At 37.7% G+C, this 16293-nt stretch overlaps 1 protein-coding gene across 1 annotated transcript in view; it reads right to left on the reverse strand.

The window, feature by feature from the left end:
• Positions 1 to 15908, reverse strand: part of IL7R (interleukin 7 receptor) — a 23075-nt gene extending 7167 nt beyond the window's left edge. Inside the window, exons 1-5 of the mRNA XM_012002381.1 lie at positions 15517 to 15908; positions 15148 to 15230; positions 11205 to 11343; positions 4903 to 5060; positions 1156 to 1313 (exon numbers count right to left, since the gene is read on the reverse strand). Of these exons, the coding sequence (XP_011857771.1) occupies positions 1156 to 1313; positions 4903 to 5060; positions 11205 to 11343; positions 15148 to 15229 (537 nt within the window). The 5' untranslated portion in view covers position 15230; positions 15517 to 15908. The remainder of the gene's footprint in view (positions 1 to 1155; positions 1314 to 4902; positions 5061 to 11204; positions 11344 to 15147; positions 15231 to 15516) is intronic.
• Between the last annotated feature and the right edge of the window lie 385 nt (positions 15909 to 16293).

Genomic DNA, 16293 nt, shown 5'->3' on the forward strand with positions numbered 1-16293 from the left:
CAGCTCTACAAAAATACAAAAATTAGCCAGGCATGATGGTGGGTGCCTGCAATCCCAGGTACTTGGGAGGTTGAGACAAGAGAATTGCTTGAACCTGGGAGGCAGAGATTGCAACGAGCCAAGATCGCGCCATTGCACTCCAGCTTGGATGACCGAGCAAGATTTTGTCTCAAAAAAAAAAAAAATTTTTTTTTTTAGTTAACTAATTGTCCTGGAAGCATTTATTCATAATCCTTCCTTTCTCCACTAAGTTACTTTTCTATTGGTGCAATTTTCAGATGAATAATGAAAGATGGCAGGATCAAGGGTGGGGTGGGTAAGTAGAAGGAGGGAGCAGGTGGTTTGGGGCAGGTGTTACATTTATGCAAGTGGCATCTTGCATCTTACTGCAAACAAACAAGGCCAATCTTGGCCAGAAAAAAGAGGACAGCAAGAATAAGAAGGCCTTGAGAAAGAGAAATCATCATCTCTCCTCTTCATCTCTGAGGTGCAGAAAGAACAAAAGTTAGGCTGGTGGGTTAAGAGAAATCTCATAACGTGGTACACTCCACTCTTCTGCCACCTCCTCCCCAAAATAAATTTCAGGTACTGCCAAATCATTCCAACCTCAACAAATCATGAAGAGAGCATCTAAGTAACCCTCCTGATTATGAAGAAAAATTAAGCTGTTACTTCAAAAACAAAGACCTTGGGCTTTAAACTAAAAACAAAGCAAAGACAAACATTATGCCTCTCTTCCTTACCTCATGCTGGTCCCATGAATCCCATAAGCCAGAATGTGGCTATGACTTGGTGATCATAACCAGATAAACATTTTTGCCAGATTTGCCTATGAAAGCGGCACTAAACATGATACTTTTTGAGGCCCCTGAATACAGAGGATTAATTTGGCCTCAATCTTTATTGTTATCCATCTCACTAATGTAGAAACATTCTGAAGACCAAAATTAGAGCAGAAAAAATAACCAGAGCTAGAAGAGTATGCACCAGGGAAGATCCAGGTTTTTGTGGGGCCAATATTGGGAGCTTCTTTCAGTAGAAGGTAGGTTTTGAAAGCAAAATTGTTGGGTCCTCCCAGGGGAAATGCACCAGTAGGCCAACAAAATAGAAAACATGAATAAGTTTTTATTTTATTAATGTAGATGAACTACATACCATCCATTTGTTTTCATCCTTTTCCTGGCGGTAAGCTACATCGTGCATTAAAACTTTTACATACTTCTTTTGCAAGTGTGATGTATTAAATGTCACCACAAAGTCATTGGCTCCTTCACGATAGATGACACTTAGGTCAAAAGGAGCCTCAGGTTTAACTGGAAAAGAAAAAGAAATAAATTCTGTCTAAAGGGCAGCCAAGGAAATAATTATAGTATTTAAAATTCATCCCCTCTGCAAATCACTTTGACGCTTTTTGTGTCAGTAAATGGCCAACTATTCAGAAAACCATTTCTTCTTCTTGGGTTTAAATCCAGTCCACATTCTCCAGCCTCCCTTGCAGTGGGGTGTGGCCTTGTGAATGAGGTGGGCAGAAGAAATGCACACCCACTTCCATCCTGGCCCAGACACACACCCATATGTGACTCCTCGGCTGTGCCCTCTTCCACTACTTGGAGTCCTGCATTACAGACGGTGGAGCCACAGGATGGAAAGTGCCCTGAATACTGCTTGGAGAAGCCCCAGTTGCAGGTTAGAAACATCCATTTTGACTCTGATGTGAGTGAGAAATAAACTTATGGTGTTTGAGATATCATATGTTTGGGGGCTTATTTGTTACAGCAGCTTGTGTTAATTTTACACTAAAACACATCCTCTTTGCTTTTGAATATTGGAGAACTTGTTACTAATGAGTCCCAAAGCAGGAGTATTTAAACTCTGAGTCTTCATTCTTGTAATAAAATTAGGTTATATGCTGTGAACCTTGCACCTCATCTCAGCTACAGTGACATGAAGGGTCTGCATCCTGGCCCTGGCTAAGACCTTCCAGAGTGGCCTCAGGGGGTCCCCTCTGTCAGTCTCACTGACTTAATGCTGAAGGAATGTCTTAATTCCTCTTGGGCTTCCTCCTACTGCCTTCCTGCCTTGCAGAGTTGCTGTTAGAATCAAATGCTCCACACATGCTAAGCTGTTGGAGGGAGATCAGTATTACTTCAGGTAGAACAAACCCAGAGAAAGGTATTGATTTCCTAGAAAGGTCCTGAGACTTCCCTGTCCTGGCCTCTTGGCTGCTCATTGATCACAGCCTGGGAAGTTAGCTGTCTGGGGATGGGGGTGCTACTTTTTGCATGACTGATCTCGGGCGCAGTTGTTCACAAGAGGATGTGGGTTCATCAAACTTTCACTCAGTAGAGTGTGAGCTGGGATTTAGAGCTGCTTGCCAGCCCAATAAAACGCAGAGTTTGGCCCAGTTCTTGTTGTAGTCACTTGTTCATAGTGGTGACTGCCTGTTTCTGCTGCTTTGCCTTAGAGGTACTGAAAAAAAAGCAGTGACTTCATTTTTCACCCTTGGATCCGTTATAAAAGGGAAGTTTATCAAAAGGAAAGATGCCCTGGACCTAGAGGGAAGCAGGAGGAAAGGCAGTGGGTGAACAACAGCCCAACAGAGAATGCTGGCAATGCTTTCGCCCCTCTCCCCCGTTCCTGCCCTCCATTCCATTCTCAACAAGGCCTTCTGAGCTGAAGCCCCTGCCCCGTGCCCATCTTTTAATAATAGAGGAATTAAAGGAAGAACACAGCTCCTAAGTACTGCATGCTTTGCTTATGCTGTCTTCAAACAACAGTCACTTATCACCAGCATATTGATAAGGAAACTGAATTTCAGAGAAGTTAATTATGTTCAGGTCCCTGTAAAATGGTTTAAAGGGATTCAGATTCATTTCTTTGATTCTGAGGCTCACTCTTGTTCATTTAGCTTTTGTTTCTCTACCTTGTTACATATCACAATGGCTGGTCCTGGTGCCCTCTGGACAGTTCTGCCTCAAGCCCAAATGATTTCTTTGAGCAAATTAGAAAAAGGGTCTCATTCGTCAAGCAATATTTTAGAGGGAATACATCCTTGTACAATCTGAACAATCATATCAATCTACTCTGCCCAGAGAAGTGGGAAGGCAGGAAGCTTCCCTTTTCAGCCTTACTGGGTTGGGAGACTCCTAAACAAGGGGAAGTGAGGGTGCAGGTGGTGGCAGGGGAGCGCTAGCTCTGGGGCTCAATCAGAAGCATCCAGTTTAAATTCACTTAAATGGTAGTTCCATTAATGAAGTGTCCCCTTAGGACCTAGGAGATGCTACTGTGAGACATGCCTCCACCACCTCTCATCCTGCTTGTCCAGGGGTGCTTTCTATAGCCCGAAGGGACTCACACCACCCCTTCCAAAGGGACCTGTGCTATCAGCAGTGTGTGTACCGTACCTCTCCCCATTGCCGTTCGGATGAGGCATGTCAGATTTACAGTCTTCTGGGGGATGGAGACTGTAAGTGCATTAAGCATGTGGGATATGGGGATTTGGAGGTGGCAGGTGTCACCTGGAGACTCTTGGTGTGTTGTTAGTGCTTATGTGCATGTAAATGCTTACATGCTGGTGTGGAGTTTTGTAAGAACGGGCTCTCCCCTGATGCTCCAGAACCTCTGCCTTCTCTGCTCACTCTCAGAGAAGTGAATGTATATTTGCAATGCAAATGGTGAAACTTTAGATATGGTGCTCTATCCATAGAGGCCTCATCTCCAAATGATCAGAATCCAACTTTTTCATAACCTCAGATATACCCTGTTGTTGTCATCCCTGGTCCTTTGCCACTAATCAGGACCCACACTTGTCATGGCCAACACTGCTTCTGTGTGGCCAACATGCACAGCCATCTGCCTAATGTCTCTTTTCTACTACATTTGCTTTCTCACAAGTTAATTGTTCACACATGGAACTTCTGCTTTAACTCTCTATTTTACCATCTTAGTGAAACAAAACTGAGACAAAGCTGAGCTAGGTTTCTCACTCTTTCCTGTCTTTAATGAGTATTGCTCTCTTACCTTTAATTTTCTTTTTGAGTGCTGAAGTGGGTGCGAATAGGGAATGCTAAAGGTATTTTTTTAGACATGGTTAACATTTAAATCAGTAGACTTTGAATAAAGTAGATTGCCTTCCATGATGTGGTGGGCATCACCCCATCAGTAGAAGGCCTCTAGAGCAAAGACTGAGGTTCCTTGAAGAAGGAAGTCTGTCTCAAGAGTACAATACAGAAAATCTGCTTGAGTTTCTTGCCCTGCGGAATTTAGACTCAGTACTGCACTCTTTCCTACATTTCTAGTCTACTGGCTTGCCTTATGGATTTTTGCAATTGCCAGTTCCCACAACTACAAAAGTCAGTTTCTTAATAGAAATCTCTCCTGTCAATTATCTGTCTGTTTATCTATCTATCTATCTATCTATCATCTATCTATCTATTCTCCTATTGATTCCCTTTTTTTTTTCTAGAAAACTCTGACTAATAGAGAAGGCATATAAACTTTTAAAAATAACTTGACAGGTTAGCTAAACTTATTTGGGGATTTGGGGAGAATACCACAAGGAATTCAGGAGAAGGACAGGTGAGGAAAGAAAGAACAGGTAAGGAAGGAAAGGACACCTGTGGATGGATGACAAGAAACCCAGCTCCAGTTAGACACTTCATGTAGATTTGCACAAACACTCTCTTTCACAGGTGGGTTTGAAGATTCTCAGAATTCTTTCATGGCAGGAAAGTATAAATTTCAAAATTTTCATTTATTAAAAAAATTTGCAGTAGGGAATTAGCTATTGTCTATTGCCAATTGTTTCCACTACTTGTCTACTTTTAACCTACAGAATGTCCAGACACAGTGTTTTCAGGTATCCCCAAAATGACAACCATACCCTTATATACAACTTCTTACCTATAGTGGTTAGGTCTATTTTTTTGCAGGTTAGACTCTTTCCTCCAACCTTCACACATATATTGCTCTTTCCAATCAGTAAGAATTTCTTTGTCTCAATGAAATATATCTCTTGTAGTTTCCTGAAACTCAGGCACTTTACCTCCACGAGGGCCCCACTGTAGGAATAAAAAGGGGATATGTCTTGATTCAGGTAGGAGTTCCTGTATACAATGGAATAGTATCATACACACATTGATGTATGTTAGACTTTAACTCTGTTCATAGGTATGTGGGTGGGTGAGTAGAGGCATGTTCAGGAATGAGAGATAATGAATTAAAATCATATGGCTTTCTGCTGCTATGATACTTAGTGATGATTTACTTATAATTAGATGCAATTGAACCTGAAATAGTCAAAACATGTTTATAAAATTATAGGAAATTTCTGTATTTTTTATAATTGATCATTGAAACACAAATGCTTTGTTCAGGTAAAAAGGTAATTGCTTTTTTTTTTTTTTTTTTTTTTGCTGTTCCATAGGAATATATGTGAGAAATAAGAGCCGTAAAAATATTGATTAAAAACAAGTTAAAGAAAATGATAACATAGTATAAAGGGTTATATACATAATATCACATATACTTAATGGGTAGTGTAAGGGATTTTCACAGGTAATTTTGGCTGATAAACCCTAACAAGACCGGTTAAGAAAACAAAAGATATAAATTACTAATATGTGGAATGTAAGAGGAGATATCACTATAGAACATGCAGATGTTAAAGGTACAATAAGGAAATTTTAAATGTTATTTTAATGCATATAATAACTTAGATGTAATGAAAATGTTTTCATAAACACAAATTAGTAAATCTGACCCACATAGAAATGGAATATTTCAAGAGTTATATTTCTCTCAAAGAAATTAAACTTATTATCAGTAAACTTTCCCACAAAGAAAACTCTATGCCTGATGGTTATATTCTGGTAAATTATATCAAATGTATAAGGAAAGAAATAGTGCCAATCTGACACAAATTCTTTTGGAAACTAGAGGAGGAATGACCCTTGTCAATCTATTTTTTGAAGCTAGCTTAATCCTTGTACCCAAACCTGGCCAAAATATTACAGAAAAGAAGCTGATAGACAAATATCCCTCAAAATGTATAAGCAAAATTTTACCAGAAAATACTAACACACTAATTTTAATACATAATGACAAAGTAGGGCATATCTCAGGAAACCAAAGCAGGTTAAACATTCAAAAATTAATCAGTATAATTTGCCACATTAATAGACTAGAAGACATAAATAACCTGGTTATAGTCAACTGATGCATTCAAAGCATAACTTAGTAACATGAATGCATCTATTCATATTAAAAACTCACAGCAAATAAGAAATAGAAAGTTACTTCCTCAACCCGATAGAGAGCATTTACAAAAGCCTATAGTTAATATCATATTTAATGCTGAAATTGTGAACACGAATTGTTTCCCTAAGACCAGGACATGACGGGATATCCACTTTCACCATTTCTATTCAGTGATGTACAAGAGGTTTTAGCCAATGCATAAGGCAAGAGAAACAAATAAAATGTATCCAGATTGGAAAGAAGGAAAAAATACTTCCAGCATTTGCAGACAACGTGTTTATTCACGTGGAAAATGGTAAAGAATATTCAATACAACTACAGAAATGAATAAAGTGAGTTATCAAGGCTATTATACAAAAGTAAGTTTATATGTCTATAGGCTAGCATCAAACAATTAGAAAATAAAATTTAAAAATGATATTTCAATTTATGATATAAATAAATACATAAAATATTTAGAAATAAAAGATGTTCAAGGTCTTTGCACTAGAAACGACAAAACATTGTTGACAGGTTTTAAAAGAAATCTAAATAAATAGAGAGCTATGTTTATGGACTAGCTAATTCAATATTGATAACATGAAATTTTCCCCAAAATGGCCTATATAATATTACTCAAAATCTCAGTAGAATTTTTTAAGAAATTGACAAGCTGATTCTAAAATGTATGTGGAAATACAAGGAACCCATGATAGCCAAAACAACACTGGAAAATGGAAACCTCAGAAACCCGACTTCAAACTTAGTATAAAACTATAATAATCAAAACAATTTAGTACTGGCATAAGGATAAATAAAGTGACCAATAGAAAGAACAGAGAATTCAGAAATAGACTCACATATAATGTTGATGGATTTTTAAATGCAGGCACCCAATAAATTCAATGGAGTCATAGCACATCATTTTCAACCAATTTCTTTGAAACAGCTGAGTAAATGTATAGAAAATATAAACCCTAGTTCCACATAGTTATATAGGGTTAATTATATGTCGGATATTAACCTAAATATGAAGGCTAAAATTGTAGAATATTTAAAAGAAAACATAAGAAAATATCTTCCCAATTTTGGGGTAGGCAAAGGTATCTTAGCAAGGATACAAAAAGCACTACATATAAAAGAAAATGAATGATATATTAGACTCCATCAAGACAAAAAAACTCTTGCTTATTAAAATGCACCGTTAAGAAAATAAAATGGCAAACTTCAGACTAGAAAATAGATGCAATACATCTATCTGACAAAGGAAATGTATACAGAATATATAAAGAACTCATATCCAGCAATAATAAAAGGACAAATAACTCAATGATTTTAACAGATTCTAACCCAAAGAAGACATGCAAATGACCAAGTATATGAAAAGATGTTCAACATTTGTTATTTGAGAAATATAAATTAAAAGCCTAGTGAGATACTATCCCAAACTCAAATGTTGCAAATGATGTGTAGCTCTCATGCATTGCTGGGATGAGAGTAGAATGGTATAACCACTTTGAAAAACTGTTGGGCAGTTTCCTATAAACTTAGATACCCTCTTACTTCATGACACAGCAATTCCATTCTGAGGTTTTATACCCCAGAGAAATGAAAATACATATTCACAAACTGATTTGTCCAAGAATGTGAACAGCAACCTAAAAAAGAATAGTCTCAAACTTGAAAAAACACAAATATTCATAAAGAGGAGAAAGAATTAAAAATTTGTGGTATATTCATACAGTGGAATTACTATTCAGCAATTGAAAAGATGAGCTATGAGATGGACATCAACATGGCTAACTCTCACAAACACTGTGTTAAATGAAAGAAGACAGAAAAGAATAAAGAGTATTCTATTAATAAGAACTATCAGAAACAGGCAAAAACCAAAGGGTAATAAAATTGAGAATTATGATTGCTCCTGGGATGTGAAGATTGACTGGAAGGGAACATGATGCGTCCTTCTAGGAAAAAAAAAAGTTCTATATCTTTACTGTTGGAATGGCTACATGTCCTAGACATTTCTCAAAATTCACTAAAGTTTTGTGCATTTTACCACACATAAATTTTACCCCTAAAATCCATTGTAATCAAACAAGAAAGTAAACAAAAATAAATAAATAATGTAAAAATTAAAGAAGTAACAAAGGTATATATTCTCATTGTAAAGATAGAATAAAAGTAAAATCCTAGGGTTATTTTCCTTTCCTAACCCTAAATTTAATTTTCCTCTTCTGTGATAAACACAGTTACCAATTTGTTTTTCCTATGTGCTCTTTAAGCTCAGCAAAATAGCTCTAAAGAGGCATAACTGGGTCAAATTGGAAGTGAAGATCTGGGCAGAAAAAAGTTCCTCTGGGTAAGTGTGCGTATATGAAAGAATTCTTTCCATTAACCAGATGTAATTTTGTTTAAATCCTAAGGAGTGTGTTCTAGGAAGGCCTTTTACTACCTACAACCCACAATGTGTGTTGGTTTTCCTTGGTGAACTGGATGTGTGTACACTCTTCTCTAAATGTGCTCAAATGAGTCCTTTCGAGAATGGCTCCTGGACTCAGCAGAAAAAGAGGTGCATGTTTGTCTAGCTTCGGGTGAGCTGGCCAGGAGGTTAAACACAGGGGAGAGTGGCCCAGCTTTAGGTACAGAATCTTTCACCTTTGGTTTATTGTGGTCTGAGTGACTGGTTAAGCTCCTACAGTCATGAAAACTAGAGATTGGTGAAGAAATGTTAAGTTAATTAACTGGCAAAATATATTGATTACTTTGGGGACGTTCCTTAAAACTGTTCTCCCAAATCGTTAGTTTTGTTAACTGCTATCTTTTAGGGTATGCAATTGTTTAGGCTTTAAAGAGTATGCGTGTATGTGTGTGTGTTTCAAAGTTACCAGGGAGTTGTGTTTCTTGTTGGGGTAGATGGGCTTTCCCATTTGGAACAGGATAAAAATAAAAACTGAATTTTTGGGTAAGGTAGACAGACACCAGGGAATAAGCTTAGGATGAACATCAGGTGGAAAGATCTGAAGATGGCAATGTCACGATTTGATAAATAAATCTAGAAGGGGAGACTGGGAGTGGGGTCCCATTTCTGAATTTTAGGTAAACATGGGTTGTAGAGAAGCTAGGACAAAACTTTTAGTTCAATCCTTGAATATAGAATATATTTGTAAGGAAAGTATGTGTGAAATATCCAATTACAGGCCCCAACCTGTAGCAAGTTTCTGGCACTGTTGGGAATTTCAGGGGGATCTAAAATGGTATTCTCAGCTCATTCCCATGTTTTTGAGAATGAAATTAATGAGCAATGGACAATCAAGGATGACTGTATGGCTGTCTTGTGAAACTGGGCATCCTTTTAAGGGCTCTGAACTCCAGGAGTTAATCTATTAAAGAGCTCATACTTATATTTTCTGCTGAAAATATTTCTTAAGGCAGTCCCTTTCCAACTGAAATACCTGAATCCAATTGGAAAACTCAAATAGAGGAGGCTCTGGACAGATTACAATTACAATATGACAGGAAAAATCAAAAGACATGTTAAAGGGTAAGTGTGTTCAAGTGGGCAAGGAAGTGGTCAAATATGGTGTGAATGAAAGTGAACAGAAAGGTCAACCTCAGCTTGGCCGAGAGAAACCAGGATGAACACTCAGCCCACCAGTCAAAAAGCCAAAGTCAAACCACTGTGTGAGAGAGTGATTTGCCCACGAAAATGAGTGCATTGTTTGAATGAGTTGTTCGGCTATTTTAGTGCAATCCATTTCCAGCCTAGATTGTGGACAGTGAACTGGTTCCGGTTCTTTCGACCTATTTTATTCCTGGAAAATGTGTTAGGGAAGTGAACAGAGGCAGACGGAGAACACAGTACACTACTCAAGTCCAAGAGCATGTTTATCTAAGGACTGCAGCAGGAAGCGCTGCAATGAATAGACGCAGGAAGCTCCCATAAATTAGCATAAACAGGAATTCAGGGCTTGTTTGGACTATGGACTGTGGAGAATTGTCTCAGTGTCTATGGAATGTAGGAAGCCTTCTATTACTACTGGTGGATCTTGATTTACTTTGCTCACTAGGACACTAAGTAAAAATTAGGTCATTCGCATACGAATTTGGAGATAGCCTCACATCAGAATTTCAAGTTAGAGTAGTGTCTCAAATCACCAGAGATAGTAACCCTTGGCAACAAGAGATGACTTATGTTGGAAGGAGAAGATAAAGTTCCCTGAGACCTTCAGTAAATTTTCAAATCAAAGACTCTTTTTCTTTGCCTTTTCTGTGAGACCTTGTGAAAAAAAATGCCAACTTGTTCCTGTCAATTTTTGGAAAATTTACATTGAGAGGATCATCTGAAGTCAAATTGTGTCAAGATGGTAGAAGTTAGGTCAATATTCACAGAATTATAATTTAATGTTGCTTTCCCATTACTCGTTATTCACTGGCTATTTGAAATGATTTACATGATGAAACTATTTAACCATCACAACCTTCCTGTGAGGCAGGTTATCTCATTTTACAGGTGAGGAAACTGAGGCATAGATATATCACATAACTTTCTCTTGGTCAAAAAGCTAGTAAGCACTGGTATTGGGATTGGAAACAACGCAGTTTAACTCTCAGATGCAACTTGAAGACACTGGATTGTCTCATGTTGGGCAAACAGATTTTTGGTGAGGCATGTTGAAGGAGATGAAGGTTTTAAATTCTGACATGAAGTTGGGAGGGATGTGGGATCCCCAAGATCCAGAGTGTCATTTGACTGAGCCTCAGGATCTGAAAGTTGGACCATGAGAGGGGCTTTGCATGAGTGTTTTTGGTGAAGGACAAGCAGTTTCAGGAGGCTGTTGGGAATTCCTTAGATGTTAACATTTGTTAATTAGGCCACATATTCTTTCTTTTGCAGCTATTAAAAACAGCACATGAAAAGAGAGACAGAGGATGCCTAAGCAACCATTAAAACCACCATCCCTCACCATATTTCAAATTCCAGATTGGTGGTGTTCACATCTGGGTCCTCAAAAGCACAGGTCAGTGAGTGCTGGGATCCATTCACTTCCAACTGGCTATAGCATGAGAATGAGTAGTCATCCAGTTCTGCATCTTCCAAGTCTCCTGGGGAGGAACAAACATGCAGCTGTTAATGAAACAAATAAATGCATCCTTTTGAAATATGGCATGACCTTAATAAAACAGCAGACTCTGTGGCAGACATGCAGGAGTAATGGATTATGTATTATCTAAAGAAGGAAAGCCTAAGGGTGAAGACAAGAAAAATGCTTCAAAACCAACCAACAAAAAACAGAAAACAAAAATGCTCAATGCTAACAGAGTTTTCCAATACAAAAAAAAAATCCATCATAATGAGTAAGTAACCTCCAAATATTTCTGAGTTAAAGAACCAGAGGCACTGAACACATTTTTTTTTCTGTATTTAAACTGGAGTTTCTTCTACTACATTTGTTATATTGATTGTCCCTATATTTCAAAGAAGAGACACTTCATTTCCATTATCCCCATGCTACCTAATCTCACTTTTGACTTTATTACAAATCATAATTTATTCCCTCCCTAGTATCTTTTTTTTCTTAAATGAAGGACAATGATAGCTATCTTGCAGTCAGAATTTTGCTTTTTTAAGAGGTCACTTTCTCTTGCCTAAAAAGGCATCCCAACTAAAAGTGACACTGATTATCTCCATTGTCTTAAGCTACTGACTGAGACAAATATGGTTAGGAAAAAAATTAGATCTGGCAGGACTCAGATTTGGTAAAACTTCCTGTGAATGTTGTACATACTGCTTCTGCTCTTATAGATTCTTCTATAGACACAGTATCTTATAGATTCTAGCAGGATTCTGGAAGAAAGTGGGGAACCAAAAATTTTCTTTTTTTTTTGCTATTACTTTTGGAAAGTGTAATCTGTCACACATAGTATTTGGTTTCTTAAGCTGAGTTGTAGACCCTATAATGAAATCTGCGTTTTGTATGTATGTTTTACATGATAGCAAAGTGAGGCTGGAATAAATATGTCAGAAAGTGTACAACCACTGGGACCTGAGAAAATCCAGAGCAAGCAAAGCCATTCTCAGAGTGCTCAAGTGTGAGCCTAGGACTGCGTCCATGTATTTTTGGTTCACTGGTACTAGAAATTAGATGCTTCCAAGGCTTTACACTGGAAACAGAATATACTAAAATCGAATCCCAGTTGAGTGTCCCAGAGACCAAGGGCTGTTGGAACAGCACTTTCTTTACTTAAATAACTCAGTAGGGAAAATGGGAAAGTTAGTAAAGCTGATTGTGAATGGACCAACCAGTTGAATGACAGATTGGTTCAGTCAAAGCAACAAATCTCAAACAGTCCTAGCTAGACGATAGGTGTGGGCGCTGCTCACAGCCACAGGCATTTATCTTTCTGGCCATTCCCAGAATCCATCCAGCTCACAGCTCTGCCACCAGCAAAACTCTTTATGTAATTTCAGCAGGGTATGGCCCTCCTTCTGATGACAGCATGAAATAATGAGAGGCAGCCCGCTAATTTTGTAGACTTAGATTTCTTCCCTGTGCAGTGATAGCTTTCTAAACGCAGTGGTTCTGACTTTACATGGCACTCCTCACACTGTCCTGACATTTTCTCTTCCACCAATCCTATACACAGAACATAGATTATTATTTGGATTCAGACATCCTGTGGGCCAGCTTTGTCTTCACGATTGTTCAATAGAGACAGCACACTCTAGCAGATGCCGGCACCCACATCACAAAACAAAGGACTCCCACTTCCACTCAGTCTGGCAAAGCATACAATATACAAAGAGCCATTTATACCCTGTTTCCTGCACCTAAAATGGCTGTGTTTTAGGAAGCAGCTCACTGACTTTTCAGTAGATATTACTGGGCAGAGTTCCTTTGTAACCCAGAAAAATTCCCTTCAATGACTTATAAAATGTGATGGCATTTTACAAAGAGAATATTCTGCATGACATGAGCTGAAAAATTCTTGGCTAAGAGTAGTTAATGTACACAGTGGTTAAGACCTGTGGTGTCAGAGCTGGACAGATGTGCATTTAAATTCTGTCTGTATAGTCTACCTGTGGTCCTCTGTCAGGTAGGCAACTTCTCTAAAACATGTGTTCTAATATGTAAACTCATGCTATGAGCAATCACTGAATGGATATATACAAAGAGGCAGCTTAGAACACAGTAAAGATTTAATAGAGATTAGCTATGAGTATAATATTTTCTGAGAAATAAGTAATGAAAAGGTAAAATAAGAATTCTAATTCTGAAAATGTACATGAAACATTTGAGAGTCTCTTTAAAAAGTTTGTCAATTGAAGGTGTTATAATCACTATGGTTTTGAAATTACATGGAGCTTTTGAATAATGAGTTAATCTATTATTCTTTAAATGCTCAATAATTAATATTATTCATATTTAAATAAGTATCTAGACATATTTATCCATAAAAATTTAAATTTTGTGGAATATGTACCATAGGCAAGCCAGTGTCATTTAGAAGTCTTCTTCCTACTGAAATGGAGTTAGTTGATTAATAGTGTAAATGATTTGGATTTTTAAAAAGTGTACCTTTCTTCGCTTGATCATCCTTGTGATGATCAGAAAATTGACAGCTTTCGACAAGCAGCAACTGAATGTGAATTCCTTATACCCCAAACTGGGAAGTATTTTGATGTAATCATGTGAATAGGGTAATTATACATCTTCTAAAAAATCTGAAACTTAAAAAGTTGAAGTGAAAACTCAGCTTTCAACTAGAATTCTTATATATTTTAAAAATAGTATGATCACCATGGTGAAATAGTGAGTATAGATGACACCAAAGAGAGTAAGATTTATGTTTCCTGCCACACATCAGTCTTTGTGGAAATCCAAGGCAATGTTTAGCATAGAATAATGATCATCCCCCATAAAGTGAGTCATACACTGTAAAAAATGTCAAATTCTCTGACAATTCCCTTAATGAGAAAATTCTAGGGATTTCCATCCTTCGTAATTACATGACTCAAAATATATAAGCTGAGTCATTAGGCTGATGTGTTTGATATTGTCTACAGGCAAATACTCTTTAACTCTTGAAGTGAAAGGGCTTAATTTGCAGGAGCAAGTTGATTGTCTAAATTCCCACATGTCTCCTGCTGCTGTTAGACACTTCTGTCTAGTTTTGTTATAATTACAATGTGTTTATATATGGGCAGGGTTGGCTTCTCGGTACTAAGTTTTTTAGATCCCAAACAGAATCATTACATATGGCCAATTTGTTGGTGTAGAGGCAATTCAGTGTATTGCAATGAGTAAACTTATTTAGATCTTTCTCTAGTCAGTTCTTTACTTAAAATCTCACATAAATCTCTCAAAACTAAAGTACTTTGCAAACACTTTCAAAAGTTATTGGATGTCTACTATATTCTAGCCACTGATTTGGGTGTTGAGGATATAGCACTGGTCAATGCAGACAAAGCTATTGATTGCTTCTGGACATTATCTCATCCTGAAAGTTATGCTTTCAGGATTTCTTAAAAAGTCAAACAAAATGAATCCAATTTGATCTCCTGACAAAGTAAAATGACTTTGGACATTTTCCTCCAAGCAGAGTCATAGCATCTACATGAGTGTTCCTTTTGTAAGAGCAGAGGAATCATTCAACATTTAAGATCTACACTTGGGAGTGAAATGCATTCCTTCTTGAGAATTCTGAGGTCTTATAAACCACCCATAGTATTGACCCCCTGCCCCCTGTCATGGTGGTTAGAACATCTAAAAAAATGACTGAATATGTAGTAAATTCTCAAACTCCACTCCAACCCAGTGCCTGACTCAGGTCTGTTACGGAACTGAGTAGCCTGAAACCATGCTACAGATAATCCAAAATCCATAAGAAAAGTAAGAAATGACTCACCATTTTGTGCATAGCCACTTTCTCCAGAAACGACTTGAAGTAAAGAAAAAACCATGCCAAAAGTTGTACCTAGAATTGTCATTCTGAGAGAGAAAGAGAGAGAGAGATGTGTGAGCCAGTGTATATGAAATGAATGAGAGGAAGACGAAGGGAGGGAGGGAGGAAGACAGAGAAGCTTAGATCTAGGGCTTTATACTTATCTAACCACAGACAAGGGAAGTATAAACACAGCAAAAAAGAAGGCAAGTTCCAGAAACAGGAAGTCTGAGTAAAAATATTGCTGCTGTAAGCAGAGGTAAAGGAGATGAAGAGACAGAGCCTCTGAAATTATTGTTCCTCCTGGATATTCCCTGCAGCCCCCACACTTACTGCGCTTACTTTAAAGTAAGGCAGTAGATTCACACCTAGGCTCAAGCTATCTTAGGCTAGAGGCTACTTTATTTATTTTTTTAATTTTTATTTTTTTGAGACAGAGTCTTGCTCTGTTGCCCAGGCTGGAGTACAACTGCATGATCTTGGCTCACCGCAATCTCCACCTCCCAGGTTCAAGCAATTCTTCTGCCTCAGCCTCCTGAGTAGCTGGGACTACAGGCAAATGCCACCATGCTGGGCTAATTTTTGGATTTTCAATGGAGACGGGGTTTCGCCATGTTGGCCGGCTTGTCTCAAACTCCTGACCTCAAGTGATCTGCCTGTCTCAGTCTCCCAAAGTGCTAGGATTACAGGCGTGAGCCACCGTGGCTAAGGGCCCACTTTAAAAGAATCTGAAGACAAAAACTCAAACTTACAAAGTGAATCAATTGGTTGTTTGGAGTGAGTTTTGCTTTAAAGAAACAGTCTGCACTATATGAAGTACTTTATCGTAGGTCTATTTTAAATAGCTTACCTCCAACTTCCAAGTTTCACAAGAATAGCAGTTTTTCTCTTTTGTTCTCTGTGTATCCCTGGTATTTACTCATATCTTACGCATCATAGTAGACATTCAAGAATTATTTGTTTAATGTAATGCAGAAGTTGGCAAACTATGACCTAGGGACCAATTTTTTAAAAATTATTTATTTATTTTTTCTTTTTCAAAAGATCATTTTTTCCCCAAGTAAGCCTTGGTACCACATTTAGTCTACCACCTGTTTTTGCAAATAATGT

Source organism: Mandrillus leucophaeus, unplaced genomic scaffold (assembly GCF_000951045.1).
Source record: "Mandrillus leucophaeus isolate KB7577 unplaced genomic scaffold, Mleu.le_1.0 Scaffold684, whole genome shotgun sequence".
Classification (NCBI taxonomy): Eukaryota; Metazoa; Chordata; class Mammalia; order Primates; family Cercopithecidae; genus Mandrillus; species Mandrillus leucophaeus.